The sequence below is a fragment of the Stenella coeruleoalba genome, assembly GCF_951394435.1.
Source record: "Stenella coeruleoalba genome assembly, chromosome: 3".
NCBI classification, from domain to species: Eukaryota; Metazoa; Chordata; class Mammalia; order Artiodactyla; family Delphinidae; genus Stenella; species Stenella coeruleoalba.
The window spans coordinates 106,998,854-107,025,485 of NC_137148.1; the positions used below are offsets into that span (position 1 = coordinate 106,998,854).

The 26,632-nt window shown below is 35.3% G+C and overlaps 1 protein-coding gene across 1 annotated transcript in view; it reads left to right on the top strand.

The window, feature by feature from the left end:
* The window catches only part of ADAMTS19 (ADAM metallopeptidase with thrombospondin type 1 motif 19), a 280,168-nt gene extending 258,781 nt beyond the window's left edge, over positions 1-21,387 (top strand). The window contains exons 22-23 of the mRNA XM_079916812.1: positions 18,073-18,250; positions 20,653-21,387. Of these exons, the coding sequence (XP_079772938.1) occupies positions 18,073-18,250; positions 20,653-20,804 (330 nt within the window). The 3' untranslated portion in view covers positions 20,805-21,387. The remainder of the gene's footprint in view (positions 1-18,072; positions 18,251-20,652) is intronic.
* Positions 21,388-26,632: the final 5,245 nt, after the last annotated feature.

The following is a 26,632-nucleotide window of genomic DNA, read 5'->3' on the forward strand; positions in this document are numbered from 1 at the left end:
TTTAACTTTTGTTTGTTGATGTGTTTGTTTGTTTGTTAGCTTATGTAGAAGATACAGTTATGTTGCATTTTCTATTCTCTTTATATGAATATGTCTGTTCTTTTCCTTAAAGCTGTTTTCTCCTTCTTCGTTTATGACTGAGTTCTCAGCATAACAGATTCTAATGGCATGCACAAATTAAAGCCAGTGGCTCCATGTGAACTTTATTGATTTCTCCCCTCCTGTCTTACTCCTAAGATATCACTTTCATGTTAAAATGAAGACCAGTCCAAAATAATTACAGAGAAAAGGAATAGTGCTGGGATTATTAATAAGTTTCAGTGATTAAAGTATTCATGGGCAGAGGAAACACATCAATCTCTTACTCTTATCAGCTGTGTTCCTGGAATAAGAATAGCACCAAGATGGGTGCAATTGTGGGTCGATTTCTATGCTCCTCTGAAGTCAACTAATCTGTCAGTTTCATTCAAATTCTACTGATATTTTTAAACACTTGGTAAACCTAAATGGACTTAATATTAAGCCCTGGGTTGGCTTTAATCAGAATTATTCAATGGGCTATCCATAAGGTCTAGCTCTGAAATTCTGCTCCTCCCTCAATAATATGGATGAATCACTAGAGAATCAGTTAAAATATGTATATTCTCAGATTTTCGCACTGTCTAAAAGCCATTGACCACTTGAGCTGAGGTGATACTAGCTAAATGGAGGCTTACTAAGAATATGGCTTATGCCTCAAACTGTTTACTGCCTGTATCAGCCTATGTGATTTCTAGCATTTATGTTTTGGTAGTTTTGTGTAAACAGTGGGAAAATTGCTCTTAGCTTGAAAGGGAAAATTATAGATATACTCAAAGAGAAAATCTCCCGTCATATAATTGTTAACTCTGATTTCTAAGTAGATATAATACAGCCTTTATTAAACAATGCTAGTGTTTATTTCATTGAGACTAGAAAGTTGGCAAAAACAGGACAAAAACAATGTGGTTGCTTTGCTCTGGCTTGAGTTAACCATTGAAATAATCATATGCCACATTTTGATATAGACATGGCCTTAGGGTCTTTCCTGGGAGAGCAAAACATGACCCATCTGTTTCCTGGCGTTATAAGTCTGTATTTACTCATTTAAGCTGTCCTAAGCAGAGAACACTGATTTGAAAAATAACATAGCCTCTTATGTTTAATGATATGCCATATATTTTCTGGCTGAACTTGACCTTTCTGCCTTTATGTGAACTTCTACAACTTCTTGTTTTTGTTATTGGAGGCCAATAGAGGAGCAAATAAAGGAGTGTTGTTTTATCTATTACACAGAATTTGGTCCTTCATGAAGCTTTTATAGAGTTAACTTTTCTGTGCAGTATTAACAAGTGGTTTATACTTATTCAAGTGAATTTTAAAGACAAACAAAACACCTTGGAACCACACAAAATCCTTGGTTAATTCTTAGATTCCATTCATACACTATAATTTGAACTTAATTTAATCCTTTAAAATTCTAGGAAATGAATAGCTTTGGCCACATACCAAATTATGACATGATTAATAGATTTTTGGATAAGAGATTATGAGTCTTTTGTAATTATATAATTCAAAATAATGCTGGAAGCAGAAATAATTCTGGATGATTTAATTATACAGATAGTATGGTATAACTTTGTTTAGAAGCAGTAAATATAAAGCTTACAGTATTGTGAGTTGTTTTTAACTTATCCTGCAAACGGAAACTACAGCATATTCATTTGAATAGAAGAGGAATCTAAAAACTAAGGTATTTTTTTCTAATAGGGGAATTGTATCAAACTAATATATGTTTTCTAACTATAAAACTTGCATTTAAGTTAATAGGAATTCTACTTATTTTGAGATCATTCTTGTAGTGAAGATTTTCTAGTTCCAGGTAGTTACAGATCTCAAAATGGCATTTTACAATAATTTTTTGCATTTTCTCTGAAAATAATGTTTTGGCTAAAACTCAAAATAAACCATATTGCTTGCTTAATAATTTATTTTTGTAACTATGAAAGACTTGCATGTATCTGGATTGTTTCTAGTAAAATAATTTTCTTAATACACATACTTCAGATGGTATTGAAATCTACCTGATGTATTATATTGTCCTAGGACTCTGTAATAACTATGGGAAAATAAGTGTGCCTTTTCCTGAGTAGTTAGCACTCTCATATTTTAACAGAAGCTCAAAAAAATTTTTAAATTATCGTGTAAATTTTACCAGTTCTGTAAGTGTGCTTTGTGTAACCAAGATTTATAACCTTAAAGTGGTCTCATATTGCATAATTCTTAAGTTAAAACAATTCGTAACAGGCAAGTGCATGATCAGAGAAACAACAATGTCATGAAAGGTTCTTTACTGACATACTGAAGTGTAGAAAGACAAATAGAAGATTTATTACCCTGTCATTTCGAGCTTTTCTTTTATCCAGATTGGTCAGCAGTCAATACAAGTGGTTTGGTTTGTACCATTTTACATGACCCTGAAAAAAACATTCTTTTATTTCTTACTCTTTGTTACGGTGGATTCTTAGAGAGACAGACCATGTGAATGTAAAATTCTGGGTAAGTTAATAGGCTGTTCCCAAATCTCATAGGGTCCTTGGCCTGATGATCTGCCTTCAGTTTTCTACACAGAAGTTTGTCCCTCCAATTAACATGGACAGTGGTAATTGTGACTTATTACCATTGGTAGGAAATTACAAATAATCACAGAAGACGTTTGTTTTCACTGAAGGAAAACTCAGGAATCGTTGAGGAAATTTAAAGAAACAAAACTTGATCAAAGCAATCAGGAATATCCTTAAAACAATGACTATATAATACCACATTTTTAATCATGTGTCTCTGCAGCCTAGTGTTTCTGCATTAAATGAAAAGGGACAAAAAAACCCAGATCCAAAAATTGCAAAGGAGGGATTTCTTGTTACCCAATGGCTAGGCTAGGACCTTAGGACTATGGATTCCTTCATATGTGGACTGACCCAGTGCTGCATATACCCCAACCCAATTAAAATAAACTTCAGGATGTTCCAGAATCCAAATGAGGATATGTATAGATCACTGGTTTTAATACAACTAAACTAAGTGGGTTGTTGCAGGATATTCCAGAATCCAAATGAGGATATGTATAGATCACTGGTTTTAATACAACTAAACTAAGTGGGTTGTTACAGGTTAGTAGAGGGAAGCTCAATCACTTGTTAGAAGGATTTACCAGTCAAATTTAAATAAATAATTAGCAGTAATAATAAATAACCAACTTAAATATCCTACTAGATGTAAAAATAGAAAATGTTGCTGTGTACACTGCAAATCTCAAAGAGAGGCTATGGTATTTCACTTTTCTTTTTTACTTTTACCAAGGATCACTTTTACAGAGCATGTAGCTAGTTTGTTATTTAGTGTATCATACTTTAGGAAAGCTTACATTAGATTATTTAAATTTCAAAGACTAGCTTTGTAAATATTTTTTTCTAACTAGAGAAAATTTGGATGGAAACCAAACAGAAATAATCTGTAATTCAGAAAACTGTTCTTGGGATGGATTAGCATTTCTATTCAGAATTATTTTCTAATTACATCTACAAGTCTGTTGATATTTGGAAAAGATAACTGCTCATCATTTTTATAGTTATAGATAATCTCATAAGACAGGAAAATTTGAGCAGCTATCCCATAATCAAATATGAATCTATCATACTGAGTTCTATCATTGTTGGCTCAGTCAGTAAATCAAAGAAATCAAAGATTGTGGCCTTGGTTTTAAACATACAGACATTGCGGAAACCTATCCAAAGGTATCCTAAAGAAGAGATATTTTGCATTATAGGAAAATCTACTTTAAAAATTCACTTATCTCTGAGTAAGCTTTTCATACTAAAGAAATTACTCAATGATAAGTAAGATGTTTTTTCTCAAGAAAAACTTTCTATTATGTCGTTTAGATACATCCACCAAACATTTACCCAACTTGCTACTCACCATTCTGTCTAAAAAATATAGCTGTCTTCTAAAGCATGCATAATAATCCCTAAACTGTTGGCTATCAAATTGTTTTGTCTCTGTCTCTTTGCACTGCCAGAGAATGGGGCAATTTTGCATTGCTATCATTTTTATTTTTAAGATCTCTCGAGAGTTGTATCTGTTGCCCCAGATATATAAAAATAGTGAATTTCCAAAGCATTCGGATTACTCAGAGTAGTCAGACGCAGTTGGCTGATACGATTGAACATAGCAGAAATATATTAGCTTGAAAAGAATGAGGCACACATACTTTGTGTATATGTCTTCTATCTAAAGAAAATGTGTAATTTAGAGAGACTAGTGTCTATGTATACGTATGTAAGTGGGTGTGTGTATGTATATATATATAATGTATATATATGTGCGTGTATATGTATAATTAAGTCATAAATTTTAACATCCTTTGGATTGGAAAATGTGAGAGAAGTAATTTTTTTTAATCCACAGGGGTTAAAAATACTGTCTTTTTAATAGATCCTTGAAAAATCACTAGATTCTTAAAATAATGATATCAGTGCTTTCATGCTGCATACCAGGGCATCTATAATTTCACCTTCTAAACCATACTTAGAAGTAATTCAGTAAATAAATGTCATTGAGTTAAAAATTACTCTTGAAGTCCTTTATAGGGGATGGAGCATGGAGCGTGCCAAAACTCATTTTGGGGATATTGAACTTCAATAGGTGGGAACAAGGGAAGGGTTTCACATAAAAATACAGTGAAATTTGATGACTGTTATAAATCTAAAATCAGTAGTCTTAGCATTGAGTGTTTTTTACTTAGATGTAGTAAAGTATATGTTCATCAAATACCAGAGGATATCCAGAGATAGACATAACCAGATCACCAGGACACCCAGAGAAGGACGTGTATACAATGCAAGAACAAATATGCAAATGATCAGCTAGTTAGAAAGGCATCATATGGATGCAAAACGTAAATGAAAGGGAAAATCTTTTCACAAACAGGTCCCTGGTTTTGCTGCAGGTTGACGGGGTGGCACCCCAGCATCTGCACAGCCAGAGTGCAGACCTGCATCGGTCTTGAATGCAGAAGAGCAGTTCCTTAGGCCCCCCAACCTCAATCCCCACATCTGTAAAATGTGCCAAAGCAACTGTAAGTCTCTCTAAATTTCAAAATACTCTAACTGTGCAGGTAAAAGTAATCCAGTTTCAGTGATGTGTATAGACCAAGGAAAAATATTTTGAGCTACTTAAAAAGGAAAGATCTACCTGAGGAGACAAAACAGCAGAATAGATTAGAAAAAAAAAAAATATATATATATATATAAAACACCTTATTTTCAATATACAAAATATGTACGAGTCCATATAGGGTAAGAATTAAAACTAACAAACTTGTTTAGAAATAAATACACACACACTTACACAAATTCAGGGCTCAGAGAGGCAACATGAGAGAAGTGGGTTGAGGGATACCCAGGGGCTGACATACGGAGGAAGTTTGTTTTACTCAATTCTGCCCTGTTGCTTCCACATATGTTTTCCCATACTACTTCTAAGACTGGATGTTTTCAAACTTTTCAAAAAAACATTTTGATAGGTGAAAAAAATATCTCATTTTGAAATGCACACGTTCTTGGACTCAACAGCTCTGTTGCCATAGCTTTTGCTTACAGACATTCTCAAGTAATTTGCTAACTGCATTTATGAAGATGCTCATTGCAGCCTTGTTTGGAACAACAAAAATTTAGAAACAATCCATATATCCATTAACTAGTTATATAAATCAAAATACTATATTTAAACAGTAGAATACTGTACTTTATAAAAATATATTTGTATATACATACTGATAAGAAAATTTCTCCAAGAACTACTATTAAGTATGTAAATATTATGCAGAAGAGTTATATAGTGTGAAGTATATTTACATATATTCTTTTTATACATATTAAAATTTTTCTGCACAGATATACAAAGAACAGTTTATCTGAATTACATTGAAGGAAAGGAACTTCTATGCTTATAATTCTACCATATCCATATATAACTTTTAATTTTATAAACTGGTTAATAGTTTTTGTCTGAAATTAAAAGAAATCTCTTACTTTCTTCATACTTACATTTTTCAGGCTGCAGTATCAACAGTGATTGATGTCATGGATATAGAGAGATGCTACGAGAATATTATAGAATTTCTGGGAAGGGGAGAGGATTTGATAAGTTAGGTAATTGGTGAGATAATTCAGTGTATGGAGTCAGACAGCCCTGAGTTTGAATTCTGAATTTTCTGTTCAGTTAAGTTACTGATTCCAAATGAAATAATTTATGAAAAATGATTAGCAAAGGGTCAGATACATAGTAACTAAATAAATGCTGACTATTCGTATTGTAGTATCAGTAGAGATGGGGAAAATGGTTGGCTTTGAGAAATTTGTTATGAGGTTAAAATGAACAGGAGTGGGGTTGATTTTCTGTGGAGAGGTGAGAAGGAGGGAGGTGTTCGTGTGTTTAAGAGGAATCCCATGTTAGCTTTCTGGTCTGAAGAACTTGTATGGGTAATGGTTCTGTGATATGAGATAGGGAAGCCTAGAGATGAATCAAGTTGGAGGGGAAGGTTTATGAATTCTATTTTGGACTGTTTCACGTGCCCATAAAAGAATTAAAATACTGGTGTCTAGTAGATAGGTCAGAGGAGAGGAATGGGATGGAAATATACATTTTATAATCATCAACATTTAGGCAGTGTTTAAATTTTAAAGTATAAGCGTGCCCGAGAAGGGAGTATAGATGGAGAAGAAAAGATGCAGCCCTGAGAAACTCCCAGCTCTAAAGGCTTGAGAGAAGAGAAGCAACTGCTAGCAAAGGACCAAAAAAAGGGGTATTCAGAGAAAGAGGAGGAAAAGTCGTGAGAAACAAGAGAAGAAAGTATGCTTAAGAATGTTCAATGAAATGGAAATTCAGAAGGAGTTGAGGGGAGCCTATTTCTTTATTCTCAAATGTCAGCTGCTATAGGACTGTGTCGGTGGCATTCCTCATTTTATTTCCTCAAACCATATCTCACTCCCAATTTCCTTTTTCTTGAAAAATGTTAATACCATCTTCCCAGATACCCAAGTAGAAGCTATCCTTGGCACTTTTTCTTCTATACACAAGTAGTGTTTTGCCTGGGTTGCTCTTCACTCCCAATATAATACTACAGTCCTTCTTATATTTTCACCAGGACTAGAGTAACAATATCTAATGAACTTTCTTACCCCCATATAGGGGGATGGCTTCACCACTCTATCCTATAGTTCACGCAATTTCAGAGAATTGTCATTGGCTATACTGTCAACTACCAGATACTCACTCTGGCATTCAAAGCTTTCTATATTCTGGTCTTAACCTACCTTTTGAGAATTGTCTCATTATTCTCATTAATTCAGTATCTCCACTAAGCTCAGGCCTGAGCAGTTTTTACTTCTACAATCTCCATATCTTTGTTTATACACTTCTCTTTGCCTAGAATGTGTTTTTTACAACCATCCAAGTCCTTTGAGGGCCAGCTCAAGTACCTAATTTCCCCAGTAAATGACAGAATCTGTCTGCACTTATTGACTACATTAATTTCTCTCAATTACTTATTGCCTTATATTTTTGCTGTTTTGTTAAGATTGTCTTAATCCTTTTACCCTTCTCACTCCTCTGTCTGAGTGACCAGACCATTGCATGACATGCGGTGATATTTATTGAATAAATGACTGCTTAAACTTCTTCAACAAGTAAGCAAAAATGTATGATACATGTAAGCATTGTACTTATTTTCTTGTGGCCCATTTTATTTTTCTGACTCTGGTTCTATAACAACTACAATGTTTCATATAATTTACCACAAAAAATTAGTAACTACCTTATCTTTCACCAGGAAAATTAAGGTAATTGATAAAATTTTATGTAAACATATGACTCCCTTGACCTTTTCCTGTATGGTATATCAAACTACTTAAAAATGTGATTTTGTTTTAAAAAGTAAATCCACCCTTATTTGAGTAACATGCTATTTAAGCCTAAAGGATGCTTAAGATTGAGGTTCAAGGAAGCTGGCAGACTTCTTTTGCATTTTCTGGAATTCATTTGGCTGGAATACCTGACAGGTTAGAGAGCAGTTATCTAACCCGAAGAAAAGCAGCAGATGGAAGCAAAGCACACTTAAGAATTTTCTCTGTGAACTAGCAAATACTTGGTTTATTTCAGGTTGGAATAAGTTAAAAGTAGCTATATAATGCTCTCTGTGCTGTTTTAAATCAAGAGTTTATTTATTAAAAGCAAAACAAAAACACACACTTCTCTAACATGGCCACAGAAGGACCTGATCCATTTCTGACATAGAATTGTTGGACTAGACCTGGAAAGTATCTTATTTGAAAAGGAAATTCAATCACTGTCTTTCCAAACAGTGTCCCTGGTGGGAAGATGTTTCACTGGGATGATAGTGATAAAATAGAAATGTCTTGATAGTCTTTTTTCACCTCTGTAACATCCTATGATTCATAGGCTCAGCACTGACAGAATTGCAGATGTGCCCAAAACTTTGTGTTTAATTGCTTCTTAATGCAAAGCATTTTTTTTATTCCATCTTTGTGGTGATCAGTGTGTACTTTGATATAAAAAATGATTGGGGGGATTATTATGACCTTTCATAACATATTCAGTTCTCTGCTAATCATTCATAAGCACTCTGCTTGATTTTTGCCACACACATTTCCTTGATTTGCAGTAACTATATGCAAACATTTTCATTAAAGGGACAAAAATAGTTTGAACTGTAGAACCAAACAAATATTTAACTAAAGACATATGCAAAAAATCCTCAATGTCTGACCTCTAGGAATAGATTCAATTCCAAATACCCATGTGTTAAATTAAGCAGATGAACTACTTTAAAAAGATGCTGCAACCCTGACCAAAACAAACAGCAAATCTTACAAAACAAAGCTAACTTTTGTTCCGTAGTATGCTTGTTTCACACTCACTTTATTAAAAAGTTTAAAGATGGAACTGCCAAACATATACATAAATGAATAGGAATGCTGTGCTAATAATTTCCAGTAGAAATCATCATTTAGTTTCCTTATGAGGTCCACTCTCCACTGTGAATGCTACTTCACTCTTGTTAAACTACTTCGGAATAATCCATTTATTCCCAAAGACAAATTATCCAAGTCAATGCTGTTAACCTTGTTATAGATTGGCACTTATCATTACGAATTATATCAGGTTCTAGAAGACTGTCTATTATATTGGTTAAAAAAAATTGAACTCTGTCTGCCAGTGACAATTTTCTCTTAATTTAGGAATTCCTATTTCTTACAGAGGCCAGCTGGAAATGAGTAAAGCATTACAGAGCCTTCCTTAGCTGTTGGCCTGGAGAATACACATTCTCTCCAAAATATATATCTTTGGCACAGTCTAGAAGGAAGGAATCTCGGGTAATCTCTGTCCTGGCCAAGTGTGGGAATTATTATTTTTAACCCCTAAATACACTGAAATTTGGGGGTTTTTTTTCAAGGAATTTAAAAACAAACTAGTGTAGTTATGTTTGTTATCCAATAAAACTCCAAATAAATACTGTACAGTAGTATTTTTACTTCCGGGCTTTCTGCCTCTTTGGTATAATGTTTAAGAGGACATTTTACAGGATTTAAGCTTGAAGAGTTTTACAATTTAACTTTAGAGTTTAACATGCACAGATAGATAATTCTATAAACTCACTGCCAAACTAGTTGATTATTTAACCTAAGTGTACACATTTACTTATACCATAGTGTCCCAATTGGTTCCCAAACCTGGGTTATCTAAATATTCCGAGTAACTAACTAGCACCAAACAGTGTCTATCTGACTGTTCTGAAGTCCTGAAAGGAAAGGTAGAAACTAATATTTAACCAGTGATTTTAAGATTTGGCATTTTACCATAGGATCCCAATACCTAAGACTAGATGTGGAAGTCTTTTGTAGCTCCATGCTGAAAATCACATATGCAGAAAAGATCTACTTGATCTCAGAACCCATGGAGCACAGAAGCAGTGCAAGAATCAGAGATCAGTGGAAATAATTCGTGTCTCTTCTCTAAATAGGAGAGTAGTTAAGAGATATTTATGGATATCCCATTTTTAAAGGGTTCTTAAGTGAAATTAAGTTGTCCAGAAGTACATAGGTTACTTCTTGGACAAAAAGGCAACAGTGTTCTTTGGTGAATTTGACAGAGACATGATACCACGTAGATTATATCATGAGCCCTTGTGGATATTCCTACATGATTCATGAATTTTCAGTGGCAGGAAGACAATTTTGCACTTTACGAAAGTGGATTCAAGTGGTACTGTGGATGAGCTTTGAGAACCTCCTAAAATCGTGTTCACTATTTTTGTCCCTCCTTTTGGCACTTTATAAACTTGTAGATAGCTATTTATTGGTGCCTGTGCAGCCTTTTTTCTTTGAATTAAACATGTTTTACCCATGTCAATGTATTACAGAGCATGTTTGCTATTATTCACTAGGATTTAGTGGATTTATGCCTCTAAGCATTGTGGTATTCATAGAAACTTTGGGGAACAATACATGTAGATTATTTTTAAAAGATACATATTCTTGATAAACATATTCAAATCTATCACGAAATGAATATTTCTATATAATATAATGAAAATTTAGTAACAGTTTATATATCGTCCCTTATATGTTTATATGATCCATCAAAAATGTATTTATACCATTGTTCTATTTAAGACCTAATTATCCTCAATGCATCACATTAGACTTGAAAACTTAAAGAGTTTCATCAGGCCACAGTTATTTTATAGCACACACTCACTGCCTTTGAACATAATGGAATTATAACATCAATAAAATGTCTCAAGATAAATGGCCTTTCCTTGAACACCTAGTATAAGGTGTTTACATATTTTTCCAAGTATTAAACCAAGATCTTAGCAACACTGTCTATTAATGCCATAAATAATACTGTCAGGTGTGAAATTTCCATGGTCAGTTTCTTACTGCAGTTTGCTTTTTGGGCAGTGCCTCACCGCTCATCGATCCTTTGCAGTGGAAGAAAGGATTCCACATCTTGGCTTGTCCATGAGATGGACTTTACAGCCATTCAGAGTTCATTTCATTCCTTTGTTTCTATGACAATGCCTCAGTTGCGAATTTGTTAAGAATTTTTTGAGTGTAGTTTTTTGTCTTACATTTTTTTCTATGTCCCTCATTTGTTCACATTTAGGCCAGTCCACAAATTTGCCAAATCATTCTAGCATCTTAACCTGCCTTTACCAGTACTGGCAAACCCTGCCCACTCAGAGCTATCACTACCTTAGTAAATATAACTTTCCAAGAGTTCACATCTATATATATCACCAGAACCTCCTTGGCCATTTTTAGAATATTATAAACATCTGAGTTAGGTAAACGTCTACTGTACCCTTCCACCAGCTTGGACATTGCTTATTTTTCCCCAGAGATTTCCCTTTCAGTTAGTTTATTTAGATGAAATTTTCTTAGGTAAAATAAAGCAAGTCAGGTCTTATTGTGTGGTGTCAGAATGACAAAAAGGAAGTTTTAGATAATGGAAATAGTTATAAGGTTATATAATATATATATATATCTCATTTTAAAAGAGGATAAAGCCTTCTTCTTGCTAATTTGCTACCATTTGTATTCATGGTTCTCATTTACTAAACTATTTCTCTAATCATTTTAATAGTCCAAACTGTTTGAATTACTGAGGAAGTTTCCTTTATCATGTTTAGTGTTTGACATGCAAACTGTAAGGTTGACATAATTTAATACAGTCTTAGAAATTGTCACTAATGTCCCAGGTCAAGAAAGGGTTTATTCCATTATAAGAGAAATATATCACGATATTATCTAAAGATATTATAATACTCATGTACTCAAGTGCAAGGGAGGTCATAATTTTCTCAGGTAGATTGAAATGTTGAATGTCACTAAGTCAAACAGATTTTATTTTCAGAGCCTTTGGGGCTCATTTTTTGGTGGGCAAGAGGGATTACCAACATCAGTTTTTCTTGTGCCTTGCTGCTTAAGTTTGTTCTAAAGATTACTATTTCCCTTTTTACTGTAGTAAACCTGGTACATCAAGATTGCGTTTCCTGTTCAGAATTAAAGGCTTCTGGTTCATGGAATTGGTTTGTGAGGTGCTTAGTTTCAAACGTCCTTCAGGGCAATATTAAAACTGTTTGGGTAACAGACTATTTGTCAGACAGTACAGGTCTCTCTTATTAAAATACTTTAGTCAGGAAATTTTCCTTGTAAAAAGATCAATGGCAAGTTATCTGGTGCACCCTATGTTTTCTTTTTACCAGTTGCTGGCAAATTGATGTTGACATTTTAGCATTTGGTCCTTTAGTGGAAGTCTATAGTGATGCTGTGTTTCAAGTATTTTTTAACTTAGTACATATGTGAAGAGCAAGGTTTAAAATGTATTAGAAAAAAGACAGAAGGGAAGAAGGAAGGGAGGGTGGGAGGACTGGAGGAAGGAAGGAAGGAAGAGAGGGAGGGAGGAAGGGGAGAGAAAGCCATTGAACTTGATCCAAGATCTGTAGAGACACAGTGGAAAGAACATTGTATTGGAATCCAAAGATGTGCATTTGTTTCTCCTTCATATGGAGCAAGTCTTTATCACCTTCTCCATGAGTCCTTCCCTGGTCATCCCATATGAATTGCTAAACCCCATACCCCCAATTTTCCCAGTCCTCCTTCCCAGCTTTAATTTTTTCCATAGCACTTGTCAATATCTAATATACAATGTTTTTTAATTCTTGACCTTCTTGCTCTCCAGTATTACAGTGTAAACTCCTTGAAGGCACATATTTTTGTCTATTTTGTTTACTATCACTTCCCTGTATCCAGAACAGTATTTGGTAATTGTAGAGTTTCGGTAAATATTTGTTGAATAAATGAATGAAATAATCTCTGTGAGCCTTACTCTTGCCATCTGTAAAATTATTAGGGTTATGAGGAAGATTAACCAAGACATTATGTGTAAAAGCATATTAGATAGTGCCTGGAATATAATAGGTATTTCGTGTGTCCATTCATTTGTGTTTATCATGTAATATATAGATCTATCAGTAAGTTGTCTAGATAGTGTGACAGCGTGTCCCAGATTAGCCAGGACAGTCCCCTTTTATGCCCATAGTCTAGGAATAATTATCAGCAACTTCTTTCACAAGTGCCCTGATTTGGACGATAAATTCTTTGATCACTCTATCTAAAGATAAAGCAGGCTTGTGAATTGTCCTTAGGGCGAAAGAGTTTATCTCATACCACATAGCCTGAGTTATAGTAAAACAAAACCAAAAAGGCCTTCTAATTCATTAGTTTTAGGTTAAGAATGAGATATGGGGATAAGAGGTTATTTGGCAGGATAGGGAAAAAGAGAAGATTTTTAACTGTTAACATAAAGAGAAATATTAGCAATCTTCTAGTATCAAGTAATGTGTAAGTGTCCAGTCTTTGAATTTAGTACATGTGGGTTCAAACTCCAATACCACCACTTCTTAGCTGTAAAACTGTGGGCACTTTGTTTCACTTATTTGAGCCTCTATTTTCTCATTTGTGTAAAAGGAATAATAATAGTACTCATTGGCTTCATATGAGATATTAAAATAAATGTAACCTCTAACACAGTACCTGGCATATAATAAATACTAAGTAAGTGCTAACTACTATTAGTATTGTATGGAGTGAAAGCTTTCAGAAGTAATATTATTGGTTCCCTTTGATCCTAAAGCAACAAACTGGTTCCATAGTACAACTGATTATTTAAAATATTAAACACTTGGCTAAGAATGGGTGAAATTGCCCAGCTTCCACAATGTTTCGTAATCTAACTCCATCTATTTTAGATCATTGCGTTTTGTTGTAAAGTTTATTGAATAAAGTACCAGCCCCATAGTATTAATAATTTCTGCTGCTTTTAGCTTCTGCACAGGATCCTGAACATGATGGGTGATCAGTAAATACTTGAAAAGCCAATAAATGATTGAATATTCTGAAACATTCAAACGACTATAATTTTGAGACTTCATTTAATAGACGCCTATCATAACATTGTTGGGTAGCATAGTGAATAATTAGATAATGAAATTAGCATCTTTACTTTTATGCAGTGTCACCACTTAAAAATTGCCTGACTACGGGCTTCCCTGGTGGCGCAGTGGTTGAGAGTCCGCCTGCTAATGCAGAGGACACGAGTTCGTGCCCCGGTCCGCGAAGATCCCACATGCCGCGGGGCGGCTGGGCCCGTGAGCCGTGGCCGCTGAGCCTGCGTGTCCGGAGCCTGTGCTCTGCAATGGGAGAGGCCACAACAGTGAGAGGCCCGCGTACTGCAAAAAAAAAAAAAAAAAAAAAAGCCTGACTACAGTAACTTTTAATAATAAGTTATTTGGAATTTTTCCTTTTGTAGTAATTTAGACCTGAAAGTGTAGCTATGATCTACTACAATGCGTTGCTTTACAAAAAGGAAAACTAAGTCCCAGGTATGTTAGGTTCTAGAGATAGTATTAGAGCCCAGGTCTCCTCATTTCAAGCCAGAATTATTTTGACTTTTTCCTTTAATGTCTGTCTGTCTTTAATCATAGTGATGTGATTTGAGAAATATCCAATTATTTAGAGGTATCTTCCATAATAAAGTAAGGAATAGTTTAGAAGATACTTTGGGATTTCAATTGTTCCATTTCAAATATCTGTTTATTTTTCACACATTTGTAATAAAATTTTTACCACTGTGTATTTTATAAAGAACATAATTACTAGTAAAAGATTGATATTTTTATTATTAATGTATTCTAATGAAAATTAGATTCTAAGGCTATTAGACTAATTTCATAATAAAGCTTATTCCATTAGTTTCAAAGGCAGGAATGATACCATTTTAATTAAATGATTTTTTTCTCTTAATTTAAAGTATTTTTTTATGGAAGGCACTCTTCAGCCATTATCTGCTAAAATTATGGACTCTGAGTTATCGTGTAGCTATAGTTACTTTGTAATCCTGAAAAATTATGTTACTTTGGTTAACACACGTCCTTTGGAGTTGATATAAGATTAGCTGAAAGTATTGAGAATAGTCTGTGATTGATTACTAGGCTTCTTTGACATATGATTGAGAACCTTCTCTATTGCATCAGAATGAGTTCATCTATTATAAAACTCCCATTGTTCTTTTTGTTTCTCAAATATTGTGATTACTTCCAAGGTCTCCCAAAATTTTAGGAGTAGATACTAGAATATTTTTCCACATAAACTTAACCCCTTAAAAGTTTTTAGTTTAACTGTTTTGAATTTTCCTGAAAATATTTCTAAGAAGCATGGTGTCTATATTTAAATACTTATATCCGTTCTATTGAGTGATACTAAGATACATACTTTCAAGGGGGAAAGACCATGTCAAACAGTTACTCCTCTTACAATAGTTTTTAAGTTATAATAAAGCTTAAACTGAACTGGAAACATTTAGATCCTATAGAAGTTAACAAGAAAAAAAATCAGATTTAAAGGCATGTAATATCCCACTTGCTGTTCTTTAATCTGCTGTTTGCATAAAGCTAAGAATTCACCAGATACAAGGAGGGTTATATGCAGAAGTATTTACAGAATAAAATTTGGAAAGATCAGTCATCTATACAGTAGATGCATGTTAATAGCATGCACATAAAATTGTATTATTTTAGTAATCTATTTTCATACCTGATATGTAGGTTTTAGTACTGAAAGTGATATGACAGTGAGCCTAATTTCAAGAGATTTACCAAGAGACAAACTAGATACATGAAAAGATACTAATCAAAGATAAAAAGTAATACACACTGGCCTACATTAAATGCAGAACACATGCTATTGACCAGTAGCTTCCAACCTCAGGCTGTGCAGCAGAACCACCTAGATACTTTTTTTTTAATGTATATTCCCATCAGACTCAATCTGTTTCCTGACTTAGAAATTCTAGGCCTTAAAATCTATAGTGAAAAATTTTTTTTCTCCAAGTGATTCTAAGGGGTAGCTTCAGATGGATGGATATATGGTTTTGAAGCATAAATATGCATAAGTAGTTGGGATAATTGTGGACCACTTCATGGAAGTAGTGGATTTGAGATTGTGTTTTGAAAAGAGGCTAGGCACAGTTGTAATTGTGAGAGTAGGAAGTGCCTGGGCATGATTAGTGTTTTATAGAGCAAATGATCCCTGAAGCAGAGAGGTGGAAAATTGTTTGAGGAGCTAGATAAATGCCAGCCTGGAGATTTGGGCAACTCAATAACTGAAGTTTTTTCCAAGGAGATTTTATATATATATAAAGCAATTTTAAAAGAATACATATTCTGTGTTAATATTTGGGATTGATTGGAAGGCTGGGAACTAAAGACAAAGTGAACAGGAGCAGACAGAGTTGAGGTATCAAGGGTTTGTGTAGAATGCTTCTTGTGCTAATGAAAAGCAGAGCAGGGGACCCAAGATGATAGTAAAGAAAGAACTGAAAATTCTTACAAAGAAAATGCAATCCTAACAATGACTTGGTCAGATACAAGGGGGAACAAACATTACAAACCTTGTGCCTGCATATCTAAAAGGTGACAATCAGAAAGTATTTACCAGTTTTCAAATAGAATACACCGAGATCATCTCTGTAAAGAGTTCTAAGTTTTTTAGAACTGTTTAGCCAGATATGGCTAAATCTTTACCACATAGAAAATAGTATAACTAGTAAATAAATTACTATTTTCAGAAACACAAGAGCATTCCCTCTCCCACATGTAATTTTGATACCATAAAATAATTGTATTTTCTCATTCAACTCAACATCAGTTTATTTGTGTAACAAATTAAATCTAGTGATATATATGGACCCAAGAGACTCCTTTAATAAACAAACATTGTAAGTTAAATATGTTCTCTGAAATATCTTACAAATGAAGACAAACTACATTTAGCTGAAATACAAGGAATCCATTAAAAGGGTACTTATTAGAAAAATACATATTATCAAATTATTATTTGCACAATTTTGGATGTCATGTAATCTGCGAAGTCATAGCAGTTATTTCAATAACACATCAGGTTGATAAGCCATGTTGATATTCTTTTTTTTAATAAATTCATTTATTTTATGTATTTATTTTTTGGCTGAGTTGGGTCTTTGTTACTGCGCACAGGCTTTCTCTAGTTGCAGCGAGCGGGGGCTACTGTTCATTGCGGTGCGCAGGCTTCTCATTGTGGTGGCTTATCTTGTTGCAGAGCATGGGCTCTAGGCGCACGGGCCTCAGCAGTTGTGGCACATGGGCTCTAAAGCGCAGGCTCAGTAGTTGTGGCAGACGGGCTTAGTTGCTCTACGGCCCACGGCGTGTGGGATCTTCCCGGACCAGGACTTGAACCCGTGTCCCCTGAATTGGCAGGCAGATTCTTAACCACTGCGCCACCAGGGAAGCCCCCAGCCATGTTGATATTCTTTTTTTTTTTTTTCATGTTGATATTCTTAATAAACATTTTAAGGCCAGAGCAAATGGAGTGGATGAGTACATTGAAAGGCTATAACGAGGATCTGGCTCCACAGTTGGACATATCTAACTCTCAAGCATCAATGACTAAATTAAAGAGCAGTGAATCAATTACTTGTTGCAAACTAGATATTAAAACTTTAAAAACTGTCCGCCCAAGTTCATTACTTACTGGTATCACCCAATCTCTTTCCCAAGTCATACTCTCCAACTTTTTTTTTTTTAATCTTATTGAAGTATAGTTGATTTACAATGTTGTGTTAGTTTCTGCTGTAAATTTTTTTAATCGCCTATGTCCTTCATTGTCCAAAGCTCTGCCTTAGGTCAGCTAGATATTCTGAACAGCACTGTGCCCAAGTTATGAGCAACAACATTTCTGACCCATGTTTTACATTAACCCTGGATGTTGTGGCTCATGTCCAATTTTAGCAAATATAAGGAGAAGGTGGCTTACAGCCTAGAGAAAGGAAACAACAAAAAGAACATTTAACAAAACCTTGTATCTCTCCTAGTGCTCAATTACCTGTGGCAAAGGAATGCAGTCCCGTGTTATTCAGTGCATGCATAAGATCACAGGAAGACATGGAAATGAATGTTTTTCTTCCGAAAAACCTGCAGCATACAGGCCATGCCACCTTCAGCCCTGCAATGAGAAGATTAATGTAAATACTATAACATCACCCAGGCTGGGTAAGCAGACCAAAAAGGGGATGATTTTGAGAAACATGGAAATGAGCATGGCTTCTTCTATTTTGCATATCACTTTAAAGCTTAGTTATCAATCTATACTAATTAGTTTGGTTCTGACTAAATTGGATCTATTCAACTATAGTTTAGTCCAGATGATCATGTGGGTAAAAAATCCTAAAGACTAAACTATTTTCATTCCTGAGCTGTCTACTCAGGTCCAGGCCCTGGAAATATGAATGCCATACCACCCAAGGTCATCCTATAAAGGGTTGAAGGATGTAACCATATTTTTGGTTCTGACCCGTCCCATGGCAGAACCCTCAATTAAGGTAATGTCTATGGAAAGGTGAGGTTGTAGTGTACACCTTGGACCTCTTCATTGTTAATAGCCTTCCTTGTGATCCTGGGTACAAATTATCCTTTGGAGAGACAAAGAGCAAAAAAATCACTTTCAAGGAGAACAGATGCATGTATCTACACCCCTGAACAAGAAGTACCATTTTTTTCATCTTTAAGGACATAATGTTAAATAAAACTAAATAGTAGTAACATTGATTTACATAGTTTTTAGTTATAAAATGCTTTCACATATATTCTCAATTCCTGCTATTTAATCTAATACATCTTCAAGAAGTAGAGTATGTATTTTAAGTATATATACCCTGCATTTGAATAACAAATATTCATGAATGAATTAGCCTTTAATTTTGTGGCAGTTAGTGGTTTTTAATAGCACTGCTGCCTGGATGTCACTGGGTTAATATACGTTTAACACCTTCAGTTGTTTTTTTTTTAATTAATTTTTATTAGAGTATAGTTGATTTACAATGTTGTGTTGGTTTCTGCTGTACAGCAAAGTGAGTCAGTTATATATATACATATATCCACTCTTTTTTAGATTCTTATCCCAGATCGGTCATTACAGAGTATTGAGCAGAGGTCCCTGTGCTATACAGTAGGTCCTTATTAGTTACCTATTTTACATATAGTAGTGTGTATATGTCAATCCCAGTATTCCAGTTTATCCCTCCCCCCTTTTCCTCCTTGGCATACTGAGTGAAGTAAGTCAGACAGAGAAAGACAAATATCGTATGATATCACTTATATGTGGAATCTAAAAAAGTGGTACAGATGAACTTATTTACAAAACAGAAATAGAGTCACAGATCTAGAAAACAAACTTATGGTTACCAGGGGGGGAAACCTTCAGTTTCAATTTGTATGTATAATCTCCAGGGGATCAGTTTAATCATACAGAATAATATTGCCAAAATGCAAGGAGCTAAATTGTCATAGATACTTTTCCAGGCAAACGATTCAATCAAATGGAAAAGTTTGTGTTCTTCATGGAAATATAAAAATTCTCTTTTTTAAGCCAAATAATTAACATTTCTAAGAAATAATCAGTTCAAGTAGAATTAAAACTAGTTAAGACAAAAAGTTAAGCAATCCTAGAGCAGATGCTCTAAATCCTTGTATTCAAAAACAGCATAATCCCTTTCTCCAACAATTATTTGGAATCCTTCTTGAAGTATCATGTGTCAGAAAATAATGAATTAAAAGGAGAATTTAATTAAAACTCCATTTTCTCTGTTCATTTTTTCTTGAAGGCACATCCCCAAACACAGAAGCACAGTGGTTGGAAAATCTTAAGGTTTTTAAACATAAATTAATGAATCATACTAGAATAGTGGCAAAAGGAACAATTGTAGCAGAACTGCCTTTTATTATACATGCCAGAACACGCTATTTCTTCAGAAAAACTGGGGCCAAATCTACATGACTGAATTTTTTATACCAAGAGCTCATTTCAAGCACTTTATTGCTGTAAATTTTAGTCACTTTTGATAATCAGCTTTGATTTTAAGGATGCCTGAAATTGCAATTCTTAAATATCCCAGTTAGACATGTCTGCTATCTAGGAAACGAGGAATGTGAAATAAGTGTGAGCAGATTTTTGTTTTGCTATGTCTTCGCAATGTCATCCATAACAATACTTATTAATTTGTATTCTCGTAATGGTGGACATATTGAACACATTTCTTTTTCTTTTTAATCTCTCAACTAAAAATCCAAAAGAAGCTTAAATGAAAGCCATGAAATGGAAACTTAAAAGCCATTTGCAGTACACTTATTGGATTTGGGAAATCTATCTTTAATAAGTCTATAAAAGTTCATGAGTAAGACCATTATTCATTCACTTTACTCCTTTATTATAGGGTGTGTGTGTGTGTGTGTGTGTGTGTGTGTGTGTGTGTGTTTATCTTTTATGCTCCGTGAGGTAATATACATGAGTCAACGTGTGTGTACAAAATCCCCCAACTTAAGTGATTGCTCTTTGTTTCTACTCATGACACCTAGTTTATCTCATGACACCTAGTTCCCTGTGTTCTGCTTCACAGCTGCTCTGACTTTCAAGTGCCTGGGAAATCAGTGGCCTGTGTACTGCCGGGTGATACGTGAGAAGAACCTCTGTCAGGACATGCGGTGGTATCAGCGCTGCTGTGAGACGTGCAGGGACTTCTATGCCCAAAAGCTGCAGCAGAAGAGTTGACCTCTAGCAGGCTGGCTGGCTAACAGCTCTTTGCAATTACATTATTTATAAACACACACACTAGCATGTTTTTCAGACCAAATATTATCAGATTACATATAATTTAATCAAATTAATTTATTTTTTTGCCTGCCACACATCCAATATGGTGTTTGTTTTGGTTCTACAAACATTTTGATTTATACTATATGGCTTCATAAATAATTTTATACAAATAAGTTGGATCCAGTTTCCGGAATAAAAATAAAAAGGGAAAAAGAAAAAACCAAGATCTTTAGGCTTTAAAAAAACCAAAAAAAAAAACAAACAAAACATTTTTTTAAATTAGGGCCGTCTCTAAGATGCTACTCTCTCCCCGACAATACCATTGAGTTATCCAGAATGTATACTAATTTAGCATAATAGTTTAGTTATATATGGAGAGAAATCATTTTTGTTTTTTGGTATCCTGATGCAAAACTAGCCCATTTTCTGTAATCTGCAGTAGATGTGTCAACATAACAAACCTCATAGTGTCGAACAGGTTTTTAGAGAATGTATTATGCATTGCATTCAGATTTAGAGATATCCATAGGAAAAATTCTACTGTAATTATAGCCTTATTTTAATAATGAAAAAGAAAAGTCAAAATAGAGACTTTGATCATGTTCATGAACATGTACTTGAACACAAGTATTGTAACAATGAAACACTGTAATGATTTACACTGAATCACCATTGCACTGTTGATATAGTGTAGAGAAACCGTTATAGAAATGGTAACATCCTACAAAAATGTGTATTATTTTAACATGTTGTCATTAGATTTTAGCTTTTTAAAATATTTTGAACAAAGAAAGCGTTGATCCCCTCATTTCCTTGTATCTTTTTAGCAGATCTATAAAAGAGTATAGTACTTAGCCTCACAAATCATAATGAGAAAATTTACTAGTTTTCAGTCTTTTCCCTAGAAACAAGGAAAAACAAAAAGCTTATAACACTGTGGTAGTTTCATTGTGTTTTTTCTTTCTAAAAATTAAAAAAGTTTTACAATTCTGTGAAACGTTTAAAAACCAGCTTAAAGGTTTTCTTGTGAGAAAATATTGTACATGATTCACATGATTTCTTAGATTTTTCAATAAAATATGTGAAACTTCCTGCTGAGAGGCAATTCTTCATGAGTCTCTCACATTTCCACATGTCTTGGCACTGTCTGCTTTTGTTCTGGAGTGTCTTCTAAAGGATGTTTGTGTAATGAATAGCCTTGGAAGGTAAAGATAGCGTCTTTTTTTGGAGCAAAGGGCAGACATTCTTATTTCTCATTATGAAAGTTTCAGGTTCCTTAAAATTGGGGTCCCTCTCCTGTAATACAGTTCACTGCATGTACAGGTACCGCCTGGCTCTCTTCATGTCACCCTGTGGGAATTGGGACTCAGGGAACCAGTGCAGGAAAATGCTGATTCTCTGGCTACTGCTGTTGCCACAAGTAATAAAGTCCTTTGTCTCTAACCCAGGAATTTTATGTCTTCTGCCCTGAAAGTGTGGCAGGCCAACTTGCTAGATTGAAAGTAGAGTAAAGCCTCAAAGTCTTCACAGTTCTTGACACCTTCCCTCATTAGTATTTTCACCTTCATGTTCATACAGGGCACAGTTTGTTTCTAGACTGTCCCTTACTTTGGATATCCTTTAATTTAATTGTTGAAATATAAAATCAACCAGTATCAACACATCTTAGGTAAGATAGTAGGGGAATGAGAAAGGGAAAAATTACATAGGAAGAGGAGACATTCTTAATCCATCCCTTGATTCCTGAATCCATGAATTGGTGTAGAACTACCACCATTTATTGGTCGATGAATTAGGCCCTATACAACATCTTAGAGGACCTCCAAAATGTTTTCACCCAGCTGATGCGAGAATTGATTATTTGGGGGGAGAAAAGATGTTGCATCATTCTGTCAGGCCATCTGTTCAGGGTGATGGGGAACATGGTAATACCAGCGATTCACGTGAGCATGAGCTCACTGCCACATTTTTTTTAACTGTAATAGGAATTCTCTGAACAGAAACAATATCGTATGGAATACCCTATCGGTGAACGAAGCATTCGGTAAGTTCATGGATGCTGTTTTGGCAGAAACTTTGCAGGCTGGGGGGGCAAATCCATAATCAGGGTACGTGGCTATTTCTGTGAGAACAATCCATTGCCTGTTTGGTGATTAAAGTGATCTAATGTAATCTTACTGCAATCAAGGTGTTTTGGCTGCCTTGACAAGGACTTGGGAGGAGCGTGGTTTAAAAATTGGTGACAAAGAAGTTCTGAGGAAAAGATATGTGAATAACATACATTCCATTTGACTGCTCACCAAAGAGCACCTCAGGAGAGAGGACTCAGTCGTCAGTTGGATAAGATGATGGTTTCTGTGTATGTTGGCCAATCTCTTTCATCAGCCACCCTTGTCCTTGCCCAGTGAGCCCAGGAACAGAGACAGTGGTGGCAGGACTGGAGATTATGTGTGGGTTCAGCCATGTGAGCTACCACTCACCAAGGCCAGTCTAGCTACAGTCACTGCTGAGGGCTCAACCTAACAATAGCAGAGAAAATATTATTTCCCAATATTGGCACCATGCTATGGAAGGACCAGCCCACCGCCTTGATTGCAGTAAGATTACATTAGATCACTTTTATCACCAAACAGGCAGTAGTTTGTTCTCACAGAAATAGCCACGTACCCTGAATATGGATTTGCCCCCCCAGCCTGCAAAGTTTCTGCCAAAACAGCATCCGTGAACTTACCGAATGCTTCGTTCACCGATAGGGTATTCCATACGATATTGTTTCTGGTCAGAGAATTCCTATTACAGTTAAAAAAAATGTGGCAGTGAGCTCATGCTCACGTGAATCGCTGGTATTACCATGTTCCCCATCACCCTGAACAGATGGCCTGACAGAATGGTGCAACATCTTTTCTCTCCCCAAATAATCAATTCTCGCATCAGCTGGGTGAAAACATTTTGGAGGTCCTCTAAGATGTTTTATAGGGCCTAATTCATCGACCAATAAATTGTGATATTTCTACAAGGAAGTTTTGACATCTCAGTTTCATTCAGTGCAGACCACCATTGGGTCCAGTTTTCAGTCATATTGTTAGTTACTCCCAGACGTGTGAACTAACACTTTGAATCAAGAATCTCTGCTTAGTGAACCCATATCAAAAACATTTAGGTTAATAGAATATTGTATTCCTTTTGTCCTAATATAACACCATTAAGAAACATCCTCATACATATTTCTTGGGTTTCAGTTAATGTGAATTGGTGAAATCCTGCAGTTCCTTTGGCATGTATGGTAACACCTTAAAGTCATACTTTTTCCCTGGTTCTGGATCTTCCAGGACTTGAATCTGGATGTGGATTTAGAAGACATCACAGATGGCAAGACATCAGCAGTACAGTTTCAAAGGTTTTATTTCAAGGCAGTCATAAAAGCTTTCTGGTTCCCAACTTAGACCTTGAGCTGTGAATGTAAAACCCCAGGCTTATCATTCTCTTTCTGTAAGTTCTCCAGCTGATTTAGAAGCAATGAATCAACCCCACGGTCCTTATTCTCTTTGCTTCTATGGAAAATTTATATTGCAGCAGGTACTTTGTAACCTAGGGCCTTGCTTTCTCTAGGCACTTCACTCCAGGTAACTACAGGTGAGAGTTTTTATAACCATTCTGCCCCTGTATGTCATGGATGACCAGGGTCCCACTTACTACTGGTCATTAATGCCTTTAAGTCTAGTCATATCGGAGAACTAATTCCAGATTCCATTTTTAAAATTCTGTTCCTTGGAAGCACTTCTGACACCAGTAGTTGCCAGATCCAATCAGCAAAGCAGTGATAGAGGATAATAGGTTTGAACTCAAACAACAGCAGGAGGACCCTGGACGTGAAGGTCCGTAAGAGGAGTTGGAGGATCAGAGCAGTCACCAATCTGAGCAGCCAGGCACAGCCAGGTAAGTTTAACGACAAAGGGGTAATTTGTGAAGATGTCTATGAGATACTGTTGCCTCTGTGTAGCTTCCTCCTTTACAGGACCAGTGCCAACACTGGGCAGTGGATCTAAGTTTCCTGGCGGTCAACAGGACCAACAGTTGGAAATAAGAAATGGGCATAGAGCTCAGGAGAGCAAGGCAATCTAGAACCTGCCAAGTGCCTATGCCTCTGTCACGATATCTGATGGCAAAAAGAATTGCAGATTAATGGATGCTGCTTCCATGGTGCCTTCCAAATTTCATGCCAGTTTCTCTTTCAGCTTCTTCTAACCCAGACTCACACAAAGAAGGGTATTCTGGGAAACGGAGTCTGCTTTTTAACTGTGGATCATAAAACTTTAAATTTTTTTCTCCAGTTTGCTTTATATCGGAGGTGGCTGAAATGAAAACCCATTACTTATGCACTCTTAAAATAATAGCGAACCATTTTTAAGCACTTAATATATGCTAAGCATTCTTTTAACCAGTATACCTATTAAACCTCACAGCACCCTCGTAAGGGACCATTAATATCTTCACGTTGTAGCTGAGGAAACTGAGGACCAGAGAGATTCAGCCACTTGCTCAAGAGCACAGTTTAGTTGGATGTATCACTCTGACCTCAAATTCTGTGCACTTAGTTAACGTGATTGCCTCCCTCGTTCATCAGTTTTGATAATGTTATGTAATAGATGCCCAATGACTTATAACCTAATCACAGGCTTTCTTTGTAATCAAACTATCCAAAACTGTCCAAATTTTCAAAGTCAGATAATTTGATGAACCCCAACTGCTCATGTGGACATCATCCAGGCTTTTCAGACGGAAATACTTTCAGATATTTCAGTCGGTTATTTGCATAAGAAAAAGAAAGGAAAGAAGGAAGAAAGGAAAGGAGGGAGGGAGGAAGGGAGAGAGGATGAGGAGAAGAAAAGAAAATGTGGTTAATTAATATGTAGACAGTTTTGCCTAGTGAACTGTATTTCTATTTTTATAATTCTCATGGTTCAAAAGATAATAATTCTGGGTCCAAATCCAAGGGATAATGATGCTTTTATTAAAATTTGCTCTAAAGAGAGAGAACAAATGATTACATGCATGGTAAGAGTTGAGAAGCCCCAGATATCCAGATTTCCACCAGATTGTTCCTGTAATATAACTCTTTATTTATATTTATTTATACTCTTTGTCACTCTAGAATGAAGGTGTTAGTGACAGCAAAGAAATAGAACTCCTAAGACAGTATTTGTCCAATCACTGTCAGGTAAGTTTTTTGTAGAGTTAAAAGGACAACAGTGAAATGGGTGTTATGTGATCAAATAAATTTGGCAAATGCTAGCGTTAATGAAGCAGAACTTCTCAGACTCTTCCATGTGAGTTTGTGCATTATAAACTACCAGAAGAGAATACAGAGTATGTCATAAATATTTTTGGCGATGGAATTCTTTTTTCACTGGGCATGGTTGATTGAAAACCAGAGCACTAAGCCGTTTTTTTTAATCAAATTTAATTGGATTATCAATTTCCAACCAGAGGGCTCTGGAAGAGACAACAGCCACCGCTATTGATTGAGCGAAGGGCTTTATGAGGTTCTTAGGACAGGACTCATGTGAGGAAGGAAGCATCCAATAGGGCTGCTCGTTTGTAATGTATCCAGTATAGGGGCTCATAAAAGAAAAGGGAAAAATATATTATCAAACAAAAGATAGTGAGAGTATAAACAAATCACTCTGAAATTTCAAACGAGGGAAAAATCATTTCCCCTACTAGAGAAAATATGTAAAGTTTTTGTGAAAGGCTAGGTATCAGCCATGGCCCGTGAAGTATGA